Source organism: Lagopus muta, chromosome 11, assembly GCF_023343835.1.
Source record: "Lagopus muta isolate bLagMut1 chromosome 11, bLagMut1 primary, whole genome shotgun sequence".
Taxonomy (NCBI): domain Eukaryota; kingdom Metazoa; phylum Chordata; class Aves; order Galliformes; family Phasianidae; genus Lagopus; species Lagopus muta.
In genome coordinates, this window is record NC_064443.1 from 8319430 (window position 1) to 8333709 (window position 14280).

The following is a 14280-nucleotide window of genomic DNA, read 5'->3' on the forward strand; positions in this document are numbered from 1 at the left end:
TCAGTTTGTTGGCAGATAATTTTGAGAACACATTTGAAATGTCTCAATATTTGTAATCAGTCATGTTTATGAAAAAGAAAAAGGGGTATTTCTCAGGTTCATTATAGCTATGAAAAAGAATCACAGAGTATCCTCTGTTGATAGGGACCCATAAGGATCATTGAGTCCAACTCCTAGCTCCACACAGGACTACCTAAAAACCAAGGTCAGTATCTAAGAGCATTGTCCAAATGTTTCTTGGATGCCTGCAGACTTGGGGCTGTGACCACTGCTCTGAGAAGCTTCCAGTGCCTGGCCACTCCCTGGTGAACAACCTGCTCCTAATATCCAATCTGAACTTCAAAAAATTCAGTAAAATATTCAACAAGTTTGAATTAAAAGTTCGGTGACAACTTCTGCCATCACAAAGTGGTTTTGTTTAGTTCCCCAAAAAGTTACAACAGTGTAGGAAATCATCTCAGTTGGAACTTTCAGAGATCTTAAAGGGATGCTGGTAAAATTTGTCTGAAATGTGTTTTACTGTCCATATAGTCACATGGGCTGTGCCTGTCTGAGTAAACTGGAATGCAGTGAGCTGGACAAAGTAGATGAAGGTTTCAGTATCTGTGAGATAGTGACAAATGTACAACAAAGACCCTGGAAAGAGTAACTGTTACAGAATGGAAAAAATCAAGACTGAAATATTAGTGACTGTATGATGAACCACACTTGAAGCCATACTTCAGAAATGCCAAAGAAAATAAGAATGTTTATGACTTCTTTTAAATGTTATGCTATATAAAATTATTTTTGTGTCTTCTAAATATTCAGATTTAGGTGTTGTGTTTTCCCTTAAGGTATTTCAGGACAAGGGAAAATGATTTTAAGTTGGAGGGAGGGAAGGAAGAAGGAGGGAAGATTTAGGTTGGATGTCAAGGGGAAGTTCTTTACTGTGAGAGTGGTGAGGTGCTGGAACAGGCTGCCCAGAGAGGTTGTGGTTGCCCTGTCCCTGGAGGAGTTCAAAGCCAGATTGGATGGAGCCCTGGGCACCCTGGTCTAGTACTAAATGTGGAGGTTGGTGGCCCAGCCTGTGGCAGGGGGGTTGGAGATTCATGATTCAACCAGGGCCATTCTGTGATATCTAGTGCTGGTGAAGATACTTTACTGTTTTCTTATGGAGTTAGATTGTATTGATGGAAGGAAGAAGAAAAGAAACACTGTTACCTGCTGCTCATAGTCCTGTTTTTGTTTGTTGCTTATGAGAATTTCTCTCCTTAATGTAATATGTACTGAATTTTCTCTTTTTCTTTTTCTTTTTTTTTTTTTTTTAACAGATGGGAAATAAAGCCAAAGGGTCTAAACAGACTTTGAGAATAAGGCATACTGAGCATATGCTGAGGTCAACACGAAATGCTTGCATCAATCAGGAAAACTTAGCAAAATCAAGGAGTGGATCAAGCTTATCAGTGTCAAAAGGTGAAAGAGTGCAAGTAACTAAACCTTCCTCACGTGAAGCTACAACTAAAGATCACTCTTTGATTTTCCAAAGAGACACCACAAATAGGAAACCTGATTCTGAGAATCTTAATGTTCGAGAAAGTAAACACGAAGCTCAAAATGCACATATATCAGCTGAAGACCTAAGAAGTTTGGTGTGTTTAACACAAGAACAGCTTCAGCAGATTTTGATGATTGTAAAAGGAGAAACTAGGCACATCTCTGAGACTCCCAGTGAAAAGCAAGAGGAAATAGGTAAGATACAGTGCAGTGAAGTTTTCATACAGTTAACTGATGTTAGTTTCATGGAAACAAAGCAAAACATGAGGCTTAATTTTGAGTTGAATTCATAATTTATGTTTATTTGCAGACAGAGATACTACTCTCTAATGGTCTCAACACCACTGCTTGCAATTACAGATGTGAAATTGCCTGTGTTAGGAACCAAGCAGCTGTTAATTTTAACAATAAGAACTAGAAATGGTTTGATAATATTCTAGTACTTTGCAGAGTAAAAAAGCAAGCAACTCTTGTCAACGTTTCATACTAAAATTGGGGGAAAAAAAAAAAATAGTGGAAGGGCACTGAACCATTAACATCAGAATTTTGAGAACATAACCAGAATCTGAGCAACCTGCTTGAGCTGTAGATGTCCCTATGCATTGCAGGGGAGTTGGACTAGATGACTTTTAAAAGGCCTGTCCAAATCAAATGATTCCATGATTCTGTGGAAATAACTGTCATCAGCACACTCAAAAAGCCTCAGAAATGCAGGCTTTCCTGGTTGATCAAAGAGTTCAGATATTGCTGTGTATCCCAAGAGCACTCTTCAGATTTCCTTCTGACCTCAAGATGTTCATGCATCTTTCTGCTTAACTGTAATACTACTACTGAGTAGGGTTTATTCTGCAGTTTTTTTGCTGACAAACATGACAACTATTATGTATCTTCCTGTATCATTACTCTTATTTTTGGACCCATGGAAGAGGTTGACTGTCACCACAAACATGGCACATTGAAAGTAAGTAGGGTACAAATGTCTGAGCTCCCTGGCAAGCGTGTTTACTGTCAGTCTAACATTCTAAGAATATCTTTGAAGTTGTAACTTGCATGTCTCAGCTGTACAAGCAGGGCAGAAAACAGGTTTGTTAAATAGTTGTGAGTTTGCAAGTCTCCTCTGTTCCTTAAGTAGTAAGGATTGAAAAATGTTTAGTGGGCACTGATGTTTTGTTTGCTTTTTGTGTGTGTATATGCATATATGTATAAATGTACAAATATGTATACATTTAGGCATGTACATTTATTCTACTACAGGCACTAGTGAGGCATCAGAGGAAACCGTTGTAGCATTGCTCCAAAACACTTGTGAAATTCCATCTGTTCCAGATAAGCCTAACTCTAATTCAAGCAGGAAAGAAGAGTCATATCCACAACCAAGAGAGAAAGTTATGTACGTAAATCTGTGTTATTGTCCATGAAAATTTTCTCCAATAATGAATTGCAGTTCTTAATCACAGTAAGAATTGATATAAATACTAATCAAAAAGTTATGTTTAAAATCAACAGATTTTCAAGTAATTTTTTTCTCTCCCTCACCTATAGAAAAGAGTCCTGGAAACCCGCTGACATGTTTAGCACCTTGGGTGAAAGAGAAGGAGAGAAAGCCTTATTAGAATCAAGAAAGAGCCAGTGGAAGAAGGAATTAGGTACTTACCATACACACCACTTATATTTTTATGAGTTTATGACACTAAAGACGACAACAAACTTTGCATTACTTATGCTTCTGTAAGTTCACTTATATCAGTGCAATTGCTACAGATTTGGAAGTTATCTGCTGTAAATCTCTAGAACAGATCAATTCCTAAGCCTCAAAAAAAAAAAAAACCTATATAAAGAAAATCTATAACTTCTTGAAAAAATACTGCTAAACAAAAGAAATGTTTTCCCAAATAAGGCTGTGGGGTTTTTGTTTTGTTTGGGCTTTTTTTTTTTTAATGCTTCATATTGTAGGAGTTGTTGGCTCCTGTTGGTTTGGTCACCCCTTCGCTCCTTGATGGCCATTGTCCTTAACAAATCACTTTGTTTCTTCTAAGGGAAAAGTGTCACCTGGTCTACAGGTGTGACTGAGTACAAATTGCAGTTTGACTTTGGAACAGTTTGCAGCCCTGTCCCATCACCAGCCACAGGGAATCACTGTAGAAAGTTAAAACTGTTTAAGACAGTGCTAAAGACTCCATGACAAATGAAGCTATTTATGATTGATATACAGGAGTGTTGTTTCTACAACTTTTATGTAGATGATCTGATTACAGGGTTTGATGTTTGCAGTGTCCATTGGTTTGGCAATATTAGCATATTCTAATCTCATTAATCTTAACGAAGTGGAGATAATTGATATGCTGTGTTTCTCATTGATAGTTGTTAAGCCTTCAGGGTTTTGTAGTCTTCTCAGACAGATTACCCTGTTACCCCTACACCTCTGGACAGAGGCTCAGTGGCCATCATCTTAAGAGCAAAGTCACATTTGAACTGGTAGATCACACAGTGGTGACTATCGTGTAGTCCATTTTACAATCACAATTGTAGGGATGACAGGCCTATCTTATTTTAATAAATGCATCTACATGTCTGTATTAGGAATTTTTACTAAAGTTTCGTGCATTTTCCCACACTTCCTTTCCTGAAGATGAACAGGTAGCACTGAAGAAGAAACTGAAAGAAACCTTGGAAGGAGATGTGATTTATTTAGGGGCAAAATCTGGCAATGATAAAAACCATACAGAAAAAATGGAAACAGCTGACCCAGATAAGGTAAGGCTATCTATAAACACTGAAAAACAGAGTTTTGACAGCACCGTCACAGAACTCTTGAGCTCTTAATTCATACAAGATTTTCTTTTCTGTACAGATCCAATGTTAACAGGAAGCAGAATCAGATTTCAGTGGTTAGTTTAAGCTCTTTGATGGCATGATGTGATGCAGCTCCCTATATCAAACGTAGCTTTTGCTCCAATTTTAGTTTTATCAGTTATATGAAGTATCACTACCAACCTCTTCCTTTCCTTGCATGTTGATTATTATGAGGTATGAATCTATTCCAATTATGATTTGAAGCATAATGAAGTGGTTATATAATAATAAATATATAATTATTTACATTGTTCATTAGCTCTCTAGTATACCTAATGGCTTACATAATATTAAGCATAGCATTTTGATTTTAACTTGCCTTTCACGTAGTCAGGTGTAACTGTGAAAATGGCATGTCAGATAAAACATGACTTTGAGGAGGCTGCTGTCAAACAGGTGGTTTTTATCCACTGTCAGTTGTAAAAATAAATGGCATCTTTTGGCATAATTCAGTATTCCTAGAAAAAAAAATTATCACCCTTCCCCCATAAGAGTTTGTTTCATTTTGCACATAAGTAAAAACTACTGCATATGACATGCTTAATTACAGGTTTTGACTGAGGTTCTAATGGGTAGCAGCTTCTAGAAAATTGGTTTATTTGTTTTGCATACATTAAAGGCTATTTAATTCAAAACAAAAAGAAAAGCAACAAAAAAACTAAATAAATCAATAAGTGGTCACATTGCGGACACTGTTCTCAGCTCACCAGTTGTCAGTTGCGTAGCATTTGTTTTAGGGGTAAGATTTTAACTTGCATGCAGTTATGGGTTGTTGTTTTTTTCCTTATTTATTGATAACAGATGTATAACAGCTGTAGTTCTTTTAGACCAAAATAATTCAGTAGATCATTGTGCTCTAGCTAGAGCATTGTGTCTGAATGCCTATCAAAATATGGGTAGTTCAAAGACTTGAGTATAATTAAAGGCTGAAATGAAGAACACTACTTGGTGTTAACTGAATTTTTATTTAGCTTCTAGGCATATGTTAAAGAAATAGATTAAGTGGGAACGTATCAAAAACAGAACCACAAGAAAAAAAGTTTTGATGCAAAAAAGCTTAAGAAATTGGGTTTGAAAAGACAGTGACAGAATGTTTTTTGTCAGATAGCATTGAAAATTCTCAGTGTCACTGGAGTCTCTAATATTATATGGGTATCCATTAATAATTGAGAAGACAGAAGGTGCTATGTAGAATTTACTTGAATCAGCTAATGATGTAATGATCATGGGGTGAATCTACCTGAAACACAGGCTGACAAGTGTCTACAGCAATAAGGAAGAAGGATTTTTGTTCACGATTGTCAAGTTGTCTGGATCAAGAGGCTGATGGTTCAAGTTAGAATAAGGTTCAATGACTCAGCATCTTTGTAACAATTGAAGCATTTTTATGGAACAGGCAAGCACTTAGTAAAGTTACAAGCTTACATTCATTGCTTGTGCAAGAGAACAGCCTAATTCTGCCTGAAGTTACTGAAAGCACAGTTTCCTGACACGTCTTTGTTATGTGGCTGGACAATGTAGTGAATTTTGGCTACAAGTAATAGACAAGCATATATCTTATTACAGGAAGTTGTGCTACAGGAGCGACCTTTGAGTGCTTTGAAGCATGAGCAACAGAAGAAGTGGCTTGAAGAGCTGGACAAACAGAAGGAAGAAGCTAAGCTACGAAAAATAGAAGAAAAAATGAATTTATCAAAGGTAAGTGGCTTAGAGAGACTTAGAACTGTGGCTTAGAATAAGAAGAACTTGCTGTTTCAATTTTTGTTCTTCTAAGAAATAAAAATTGAAGTCTTAGACTTAAGAACTAGTTGCAAAGATATAATGAAATGTTCTATGTCCAGTTTTTCATCATAAGATCACAGGACAGTCACTGAACGCTCAGGCAGTAGGTGTTGCAGCATTTGCCTGGCAGAGGACAACATGCCTAGTTTGGTGTGTTAAAGTACTTGCTGTGGAGATGAAAATAGTGGTATTATTATAACCCCCATGGTTTAAAAGGAACAGGGGATGTAAGGTCTTGCAGAGACACTAGTGAGACACCTTGTAAAAAACAAATTTCCTGTAAGTTACTGAAGGAGATGAGAAGAAATTGTTAAGAGACACCCATTGTGCATCACAGAGGTATTCAGATCCTGTTTCTGGAAATACTATTTTGATACATGCTTCTGAAGCTTTTTAAACAATTGCTCACCCAGAAGGATTAAAGAAAACAGCCCTACCTTTCATAACCTTCAGTTTTTCCAGGCTGTTGAATGTAGATCTTTTACACTGGATCTCAAAGGAAACTTGCCCATATAATTTGTTTGAAGTTCAGTTAAGAGACTTCTAATACTGTCACTGTTGGCTGATCTGGGCAATGTATCTCATACCCCTTCAGGTTCTTATTATGGAAAAGTGAGATACTTCCTTTGTTACTATTTCTACCTTACTTCTGATCTTAAGGTTAGTGAAGTATTCTACATTCTTATACAGACCAACATACTCTTCCAAAGTCTCTTCATCTATCTCTTGAAATGAAGAAACACATAGCAAGACTGTAGTGTTGTTAGAACCCTGATTTCCAAATTACTGTAAGAAGGTTTAAGCCGGGTCATATCTGTTACCATGTATGATAAATGTTCACCACGCTCCGTGTTGGCAGCTAACAAGAACCTCCGTTACCACAACTCGCCTCATAGGAGTGTTTGTAATCTGTGGCCTTTATCAGTACGCGATAGTTTTCACTCTGAGCTGAAGTATTTATTGCAGCAGTCACACAATTCCTATACAGAAAAGCATTATCTCAATTCTATGGCTCACAATAATAGAAACTTTCTACCCATCCTCTAAAATAAAACAAAAAATAATTAAAAAAAGAAACACCAACAACACAAACACCAAAAACCAAACCAGCAAAACAAACCAACCCCACCTTGTTGCTAAGGTCAGTTACATACTTACAGCATAAATCTTCTCTTCTCCTGGGCCGCTGAGGGAACTGAATTTCCTTTGCAAATGGGACATTTTGTAGCTCTGAAGATAACACAGCTGTAAAAGATTCCTGCCTTGGCTGCCATGTTTTTTAATTTGCTGGGTGTGGCACAAGGAGATGGCTGCAGTTACCAACTTGACAGTAAGCTACTTCCAGCCTCTTGAAAGAAAACTGCACATATTTAATCTTTTTTTTTCTTCATCTTCCTGTTTGCATCTCATGTTACAATCTGAACCTTTCTGTACTGCAGACTCACATAACACAGATATTTAACTTCTCTGATATGTTTGCACATCAACATGTTTAAAGGGAAGGCAAAATTTACTTTGGAATGGGAGAAAGATTCATTTGGATGCTTATTAAGATTATGTTATTGCTTCTTTTAAAATAGGCATAAAACTTCTCTTCAAGAAGGGATTCTTTCTGGTTTAAAGAATGTAGTCCTGGAAAGCTTTAAATAGAGTATGTTAAGTGCATTCTGCCAAAAAGAAATGTAGAAGTAGTCATCTTACAGTCTTCTCAGACGAACAATTATATTGCTCAGAAGAAAAAATGTTCTCAGTACCTATAGCAAAAACAAAGGTGCTTTATGTAAAACGTCCAGCTGCAAAAATGGAGCTGTAAAGATAAGGCCCTGTGATATGGAAGGGAGTCTTAAAAAGTCACCTCTACAGAAGTCTCGGGTGCTTTGTTAGGATTGGATTCTTAAAAGAATGAAAGAAATTCTGGGAGAGTGTTTATTTTATAATAGGCCTGTCTGACAGGAAAACAAGAAGGTATAAAGTAGTATCTCTACCCAAAGCACAGTAATTCTGCTGCTGTCCATGTTTGAAGTGGTGTGGGTAAATGTGAGTGAGTGTAAAACTGTTCGTGTTATTAACTTATTCTTTGACTTTTTTTTTTTTTACTTTTTTTTTTCTTCACTTTCTACTTTCTGGTTTGTTTGTATTTACTGAAAATATATTAGAAGCACTTTACTGCTGACCAGGTGTATTGATCCACAGCATAATTTCTGCTCCGATTTGCATTTTAAGCAACAGAAACACTTTGGTTTTCCATCTAAGGAATGAATTGTTCTGTGTGTTGTAACTCCGTAACAAAGATTTTCAACTGTTGGTGCTGTACAAAATGTGTTGTCTCTTTTGTTAACCATGCTTTGTAGAAAATGTAATTGAGCACATTTCCGTTTTTTGTTGCTTCATATTTATTTAGGCTGAAGAGCATGACAGATGGGCAATGCATTTTGATTCTTTAAAGAACCACCTTAATACTAACGCACAACACCCCTTAAATGGAATGTACAAAAAGCAGCCTGAAAGTCTTTGCCTGTCACCTGACCCTAAGGAGCTGACTGCTTTTGTTCACCCTTTCTCACCTGCAGCTTTAGGCAACTTCATGCCCTCAAAAGTGGAAAATGCAGAAAGAGGTGCTAAAAACAGTGCTTTGGATCACAGTCAGAAAACCAGGTGAGTGAACTTTGTAAGGACAATCATCTTCCCATCCTGCTCACTTCTGGTACCCCTTAGAAACTAAATAAATATTTGAATAAGATGCCTTAAATCTGATCTTTGGATCTTATTCATTTGGCTTCTGCTTTTTTCAGAATTGCACATGGTTTCACTTTTGAAATATGCATATGCTTCCATTGTTCATTAATAAAATTTACTGCGAGTAACCTTATTTATTTCCCTTAATAAATTTAATAATTAATACAGTTCAGTTTCATCAATATGAAAAAATTACTTGTAATCTAGGAATTCTAATTAAAGAAGGCATTTGGATTTACTCTTTATGATAAGAAAGCCACATACGTGTTTCTTTCTTTGTAGTTTCCTTCGTTCAATGACAGCTCTCCTGGATCCTGCACAGATTGAAGAGAGAGACAGACGGCGGCAGAAGCAGTTAGAACATCAGGTGGGTTTCTGTTTTAAGGTCTAGAGCTATTTTAGTGAGAAAATGGAAAAAAAGTGAATAAAGCATGATAATTTAATAACAGACTTCAGATATAGAAATAGACTTCATATTACGTCTACACATGATTAGTAGCGTTCCACTCAGCCTCTATGTTTTTTTAATATTTATATTCGTTGATTGTATTTCTGTTACTGAATTCTTGGCTCAGAATGATGCAGTGCGGCCTTTAGAACTCCAGTAAGATTTGTGTGGTTTTTTTCAGTCTCTGCTACCATCAAGAGGACTGATATTTGCATACACCTGTTCTGTGAACTTTACAATGAAAACATAAAAAGAGACTTTTGTTTATCTCTGAGTATTTTGTCTTCAGACTGCTTTGCTGGGCTGATGGTTCTAAAAAACAGTGGGAAGGCAACTAGCCATATTTTGAGAAATTGTAAGAAAAAAAGCATTTGAAGTACTTTCTAGTTAATAGCATGATCTGTTAGACTGCTATTTTCCCTACTACTGTCACATATATTAATACATTGTCTTCATTTTTTTATCTTTCCAAATTCAAGTATCATGGCTGTACACAGAAGAATACAAGTAACCTGCTTCTAATGCCTTTATTTTCATTCTACTTTCTTATGATACCACTAGAAAGCAATAATGGCTCAGGTAGAAGAAAAGCGGAAGAAGAAACAACTGGAAGAAGAGAAGAGAAAATTGGAGGAACAAGAGGAAGAACAGCGCCTAGCACGAGAAAAAGAACTGATGCAGAAACAGTTTGAAGAAGATCTGCTTAAACAAAAACAGAAGGAGGTGGGCTTTTGTGTCTTGCTCAGTGCAGAGGGATGGAAATCTTTTACTGACTTGTCTGAATGTAGTGAAATTAAATATTGCAGGTAGTGGGAAGACCTGTGAGGTAAAAAATGCAGGTGTAATTTCAATTAAAGCAGAAATACGCATTTTAAATGCAGATTTTAAATACAAAAAATACATGCGTAGCTCTTTCAGGCTAGGATTGAACAGCTTCGTTAGTACAGCAGAGCTTCTGACTTTACCATTTAAAAGTTACATGTAAGGTATTGCATCCAACCCAGCTAGTTTTTGGTTTGTTTCTTTTTGTTTAAGATGCTTCACTCAAAGCAAGAAGATATTTTGACGTTATTTATGTAAACATTTGGGATGATACGGAGATGACATGATCATATTCTCAAAATAAATTCCCACATTTACTTTTTTTTTTTTTTTAAAGGAACTTGTGATTCTGAAAACAAATGAGCTCTATCAGACAATGCAGAAAGCTCAAGAATTAGCCCAGAGATTAAAACAGGAACAGCGCATCCAGGATTTGGCTCAGAGGGGACATGACATTTCAAAACTTCAGAAGAGTCTTGGTGGGGGTGAGTTCTGCCATTCTGCTGGTCACTTTGCCTCTTCCTTTGGTGTGGGTGTGCAAACTGTGAGCGGGCTTTTTTCCCGTTTTTGTAGTAGGCCTGAAATTGCTCCTTTGCTTCAGAAACCAAATTTAATTTTAGCTTATTTAAAGAATCTTTCCAATAATATCAGTGTTCTAATGCAGTGAATGCCATATGTTAGTAATCTTCAAATGCTACGTTACATAAAGGAAGAAATACAAGGCTGTTATCAGGAGTGCATGTGGAATATTCAGACCTACAAAGGATTGGCTTGATTTTCAGTGAAACAGGCAGTATTTTAGGATCTGAATCACAATTCTCAATCTTTGCTTTGAGCTCTAAGCTAGAATAGTCTGATAACATGATAGCATAGCTTAAATAGAATATATGCTGCTACATGAAAAAAATTTGATTGTTTTCAGGTGGCAGTGAATTTGAAAACCGTAATACTGATGCTTCACATCGAAGTCCTAATTTCTCTGCTGCCATTAACACTGATCAGCAGAATTCTCGGAAAGACACTGCTGTACAGACAGGTAAGAAGTCCTTCAGTTTGGTCACCTGATGTACCTTACAGACAGGCAGCAGGACAGCTAATTTGTGTAACTGCAACGGGGCCAAATCGTTGTCATTCAAAATGGAATAAAATTGAAAATACATGCTTGGACAGACTCAGGCTCCTGGAAATATAATAATATATCACTGTGTTCTTCTAAATCAATTGTATGTCTTTATTGGTACCTGCCCATTACAAATTCATATCAGCCACTCTGAAGTACAGTGTTGGCTGTATAACCAAGATGTTATAATTGCAATATGTATAACCAAGATGTTATAATTACAATATAATCAAAAGAGTAAGGCACAGCAAACAGGGATCACAAAAGAGAATAAGTAGAAGAGCTTACCCTTGGGTTGAGCTCACTAGAAGATATCAAAGAGGAGGATCTCCAGAAGAGATCCTTCCCCTCTGGTAGCCAGCTCTTAAATAGGTCCAGGAGGGGTGGAGCCTGGCTCCACCCCTTCCGGCAGCACAGGTGAATTGCCTTCACCTGTGCTCCTCTGGCTGACTCATGGCTCACCTCAGGTGATCAATCAGAGGTTCAGGCCGTGACTCAGCAGTTCCCATACACTCCACCCCTTCACGGCGTGAACCAATGATCAGGTTAACAAAAGGGTAAGCTTTCCCTAATACAGAGATCCGGTATATCGCGACGCTTATACAATTTTATCGCGACGTATGTTGGTACAGTTCAAGACAAGTGATGATTAGTGGATGTCCATACTCTTCTATGGGCCAGTGCTCGATGATGTGCCTGGAGGCATGAGGTCCTGAGGTGCAAGTCCATTCTATGTTCCATCAGTCCCATGCAGACCATCACCGGGTGTTGTACGTGATCTGACAGCAACACTGGAACGCTTGATGGCATTTTGTTCCTTCCGGTGGTCCTGAAGGCTCACAGACTCACGGGGAGTAATACAGATGTTTTACAGGTACCAGGAGGGGAAGGTCTGCTCTCCAGGGCAAGATACAGGCCGTATTTCTGTCTTGGGTCAACACTTCCGCTTGTACTGGGGCACGTCCTGGCCGCCTGTACCACACCTTTTTGCCGGATATCTGCGGCTGCATAACGATATCAGGCACCAAAGGAGGTGTCCTGATCTGCCATAGGGACATGATGGGGGTCCCTTTAGCAATAAAGATCGGAGTGTTGACCATAATATCAGTAGGCCATGTACCTATTACTGGAGGGACTACTGAGCCTCCCACCTCCAATAGTCTCCCCCAAGGTGCAAGTAGGCCACACCACTTGGGTCCTACCTGCACCTTCCAGGGCCATTTTATTTTATGGGTACCTGGCTCTAAGTTTTCAGGGGCAGGGAGCAGAAGATTATTTTCATTACCAATTTGGGGTCTTACCTGATGATCAGTGCCCGTAATTTGGATCCTAAGCGGGGTGGCCCATGTCGTCTGCAACATTCTCAGGGCACTGGGTCTGCCATCTCGAGGTCTTTCATTCAGGTCCCGCAGGGTTTCATACAGTCTTTTTGTCCACCCCTGCAAGGACTGGGAGTCTGTCTTCAGGGCAGCCTTAAGAATACCATTATAACGTTCGATGAGGCCTGCCCCTGTTGGATTATATGGCAGGTGGAATCGCCATTCGATGTTATTTTCTTCTGCCCAGCGCTGTATCGTTGCACCAGTAAAATGAGTCCCTTGGTCGCTCTCGATGACTTGAGGTGTCCCGTAGGCAGACATCAGTTTAGTGAGTGCCTTGATGGTATATGCCTGGTTTGCTTTCGGTACTGGATAGGCCTGCAGTAGCCCACTTGCAGTGTCGACACAGGTCAGGGCATATCTTGCCCCTTCGGAACGAGGAAGGGGCCCGATGTAATCGACCTGCCATCGCTGGAGAGGATTGTGTCCCCTAGCAAGATGGGCTGTTGTTTCGGGCAACGATCTCGGTCTCATCTTGGAGCAAGCGTCGCAATCCTGGCATGCCTGGACGATATCAGATAGTTGTATGGGCAGTCCCCATGCTTTAGCAGCTGCCCACATTGTCTTTTGTCCAGCATGCCGTAGCTTCTGATGTAGCCAGCGGGCGATGTTCTCAGATGGTGAATTCTCAATCCATCGAACTCGGGCCAATGTGTCGGCTTCATCGTTTCCCGGTGACTGTAGGGGCTGATGACCAGAAACATGGTAGACACGTACAGTCCTGTGTTTGACCGTATTCCATATATCTAACCACATGTCTTTGCCCCAGATCGGTCGGGCGTGGATAGTCCATTCCTGGGTGGCCCACTGTGCAATCCAGAGAGTGAGCCCCCGGTACACAGCCCAACTATCTGTGCAGATGTTCAGGATACCATCACCGGGTTCCTTGGTTATAACCATCCACACGGCTCGCAGTTCTGCCCATTGGCTGCTCTGACCATCCCCCTCATCGAACCAGATTGTCTCGGTGGAAGGATGGTATGCTATTGCTCTCCACTTGCTCGGGTTGCCCTTGCTGGACCCATCTGTGTACCAGGCATCTTCAGGGATAGGATATTTTCCCTCGTGAACGGGACTCTTCTCTGGTGGAGCGACCAGTATTTCTTTTGGTGCATCACTGTGATATGTAACTGGGCCTAGGATCTTCTGAAGTTCTTCTTTCAAGGGGGATGAAGACAGACTGCTCCTTTGGCTGAGATAGGCGACCCATCGTGCCACTGTTTGTGCTTGGGCCACCCCTGTCTTAGGAAGGTGGGTCAGATCCTTCACCCACCCCTGAATTGGCAGAGTGGTCTTGACTATAACTGCAGCTGTCTGAGTTATTGGCTCTACTGCCTGTAATGCCGAATAGGCAGCCAATAACTGTTTTTCAATCATACTGTATCTTTCTTCTGCTCCGTGCCAAACCTGAGACCAGAAACCAATGGGGGTCCGAACAGAACTCTGGCGCTGCCACAGGCCCCAACCGAAGCCGTCTTGAGTAACATGAACGTCCAACTCGGCTGGGAGGGTAGGATCGAATATACCCAATGCCTGAGCTTGTTTAACTGCCAGTTTTGCTTGTTGGAAAGCATCCTGTTCGGCTTTCCCCCAGTCCCATAGCT

At 39.4% G+C, this 14280-nt stretch overlaps 1 protein-coding gene across 3 annotated transcripts in view; it reads left to right on the plus strand.

Annotated features, from left to right (window-relative positions):
• Positions 1 to 14280, plus strand: part of CCDC66 (coiled-coil domain containing 66) — a 48320-nt gene that overhangs the window by 27035 nt on the left and 7005 nt on the right. For all 3 annotated transcript variants that reach the window (XM_048956936.1, XM_048956934.1, XM_048956935.1), the window contains 10 exons: positions 1314 to 1731; positions 2791 to 2926; positions 3079 to 3182; positions 4166 to 4290; positions 5956 to 6087; positions 8573 to 8826; positions 9190 to 9274; positions 9917 to 10078; positions 10515 to 10662; positions 11100 to 11213. In XM_048956936.1, coding sequence (XP_048812893.1) covers positions 1314 to 1731; positions 2791 to 2926; positions 3079 to 3182; positions 4166 to 4290; positions 5956 to 6087; positions 8573 to 8826; positions 9190 to 9274; positions 9917 to 10078; positions 10515 to 10662; positions 11100 to 11213 — 1678 coding nt within the window. The remainder of the gene's footprint in view (positions 1 to 1313; positions 1732 to 2790; positions 2927 to 3078; positions 3183 to 4165; positions 4291 to 5955; positions 6088 to 8572; positions 8827 to 9189; positions 9275 to 9916; positions 10079 to 10514; positions 10663 to 11099; positions 11214 to 14280) is intronic.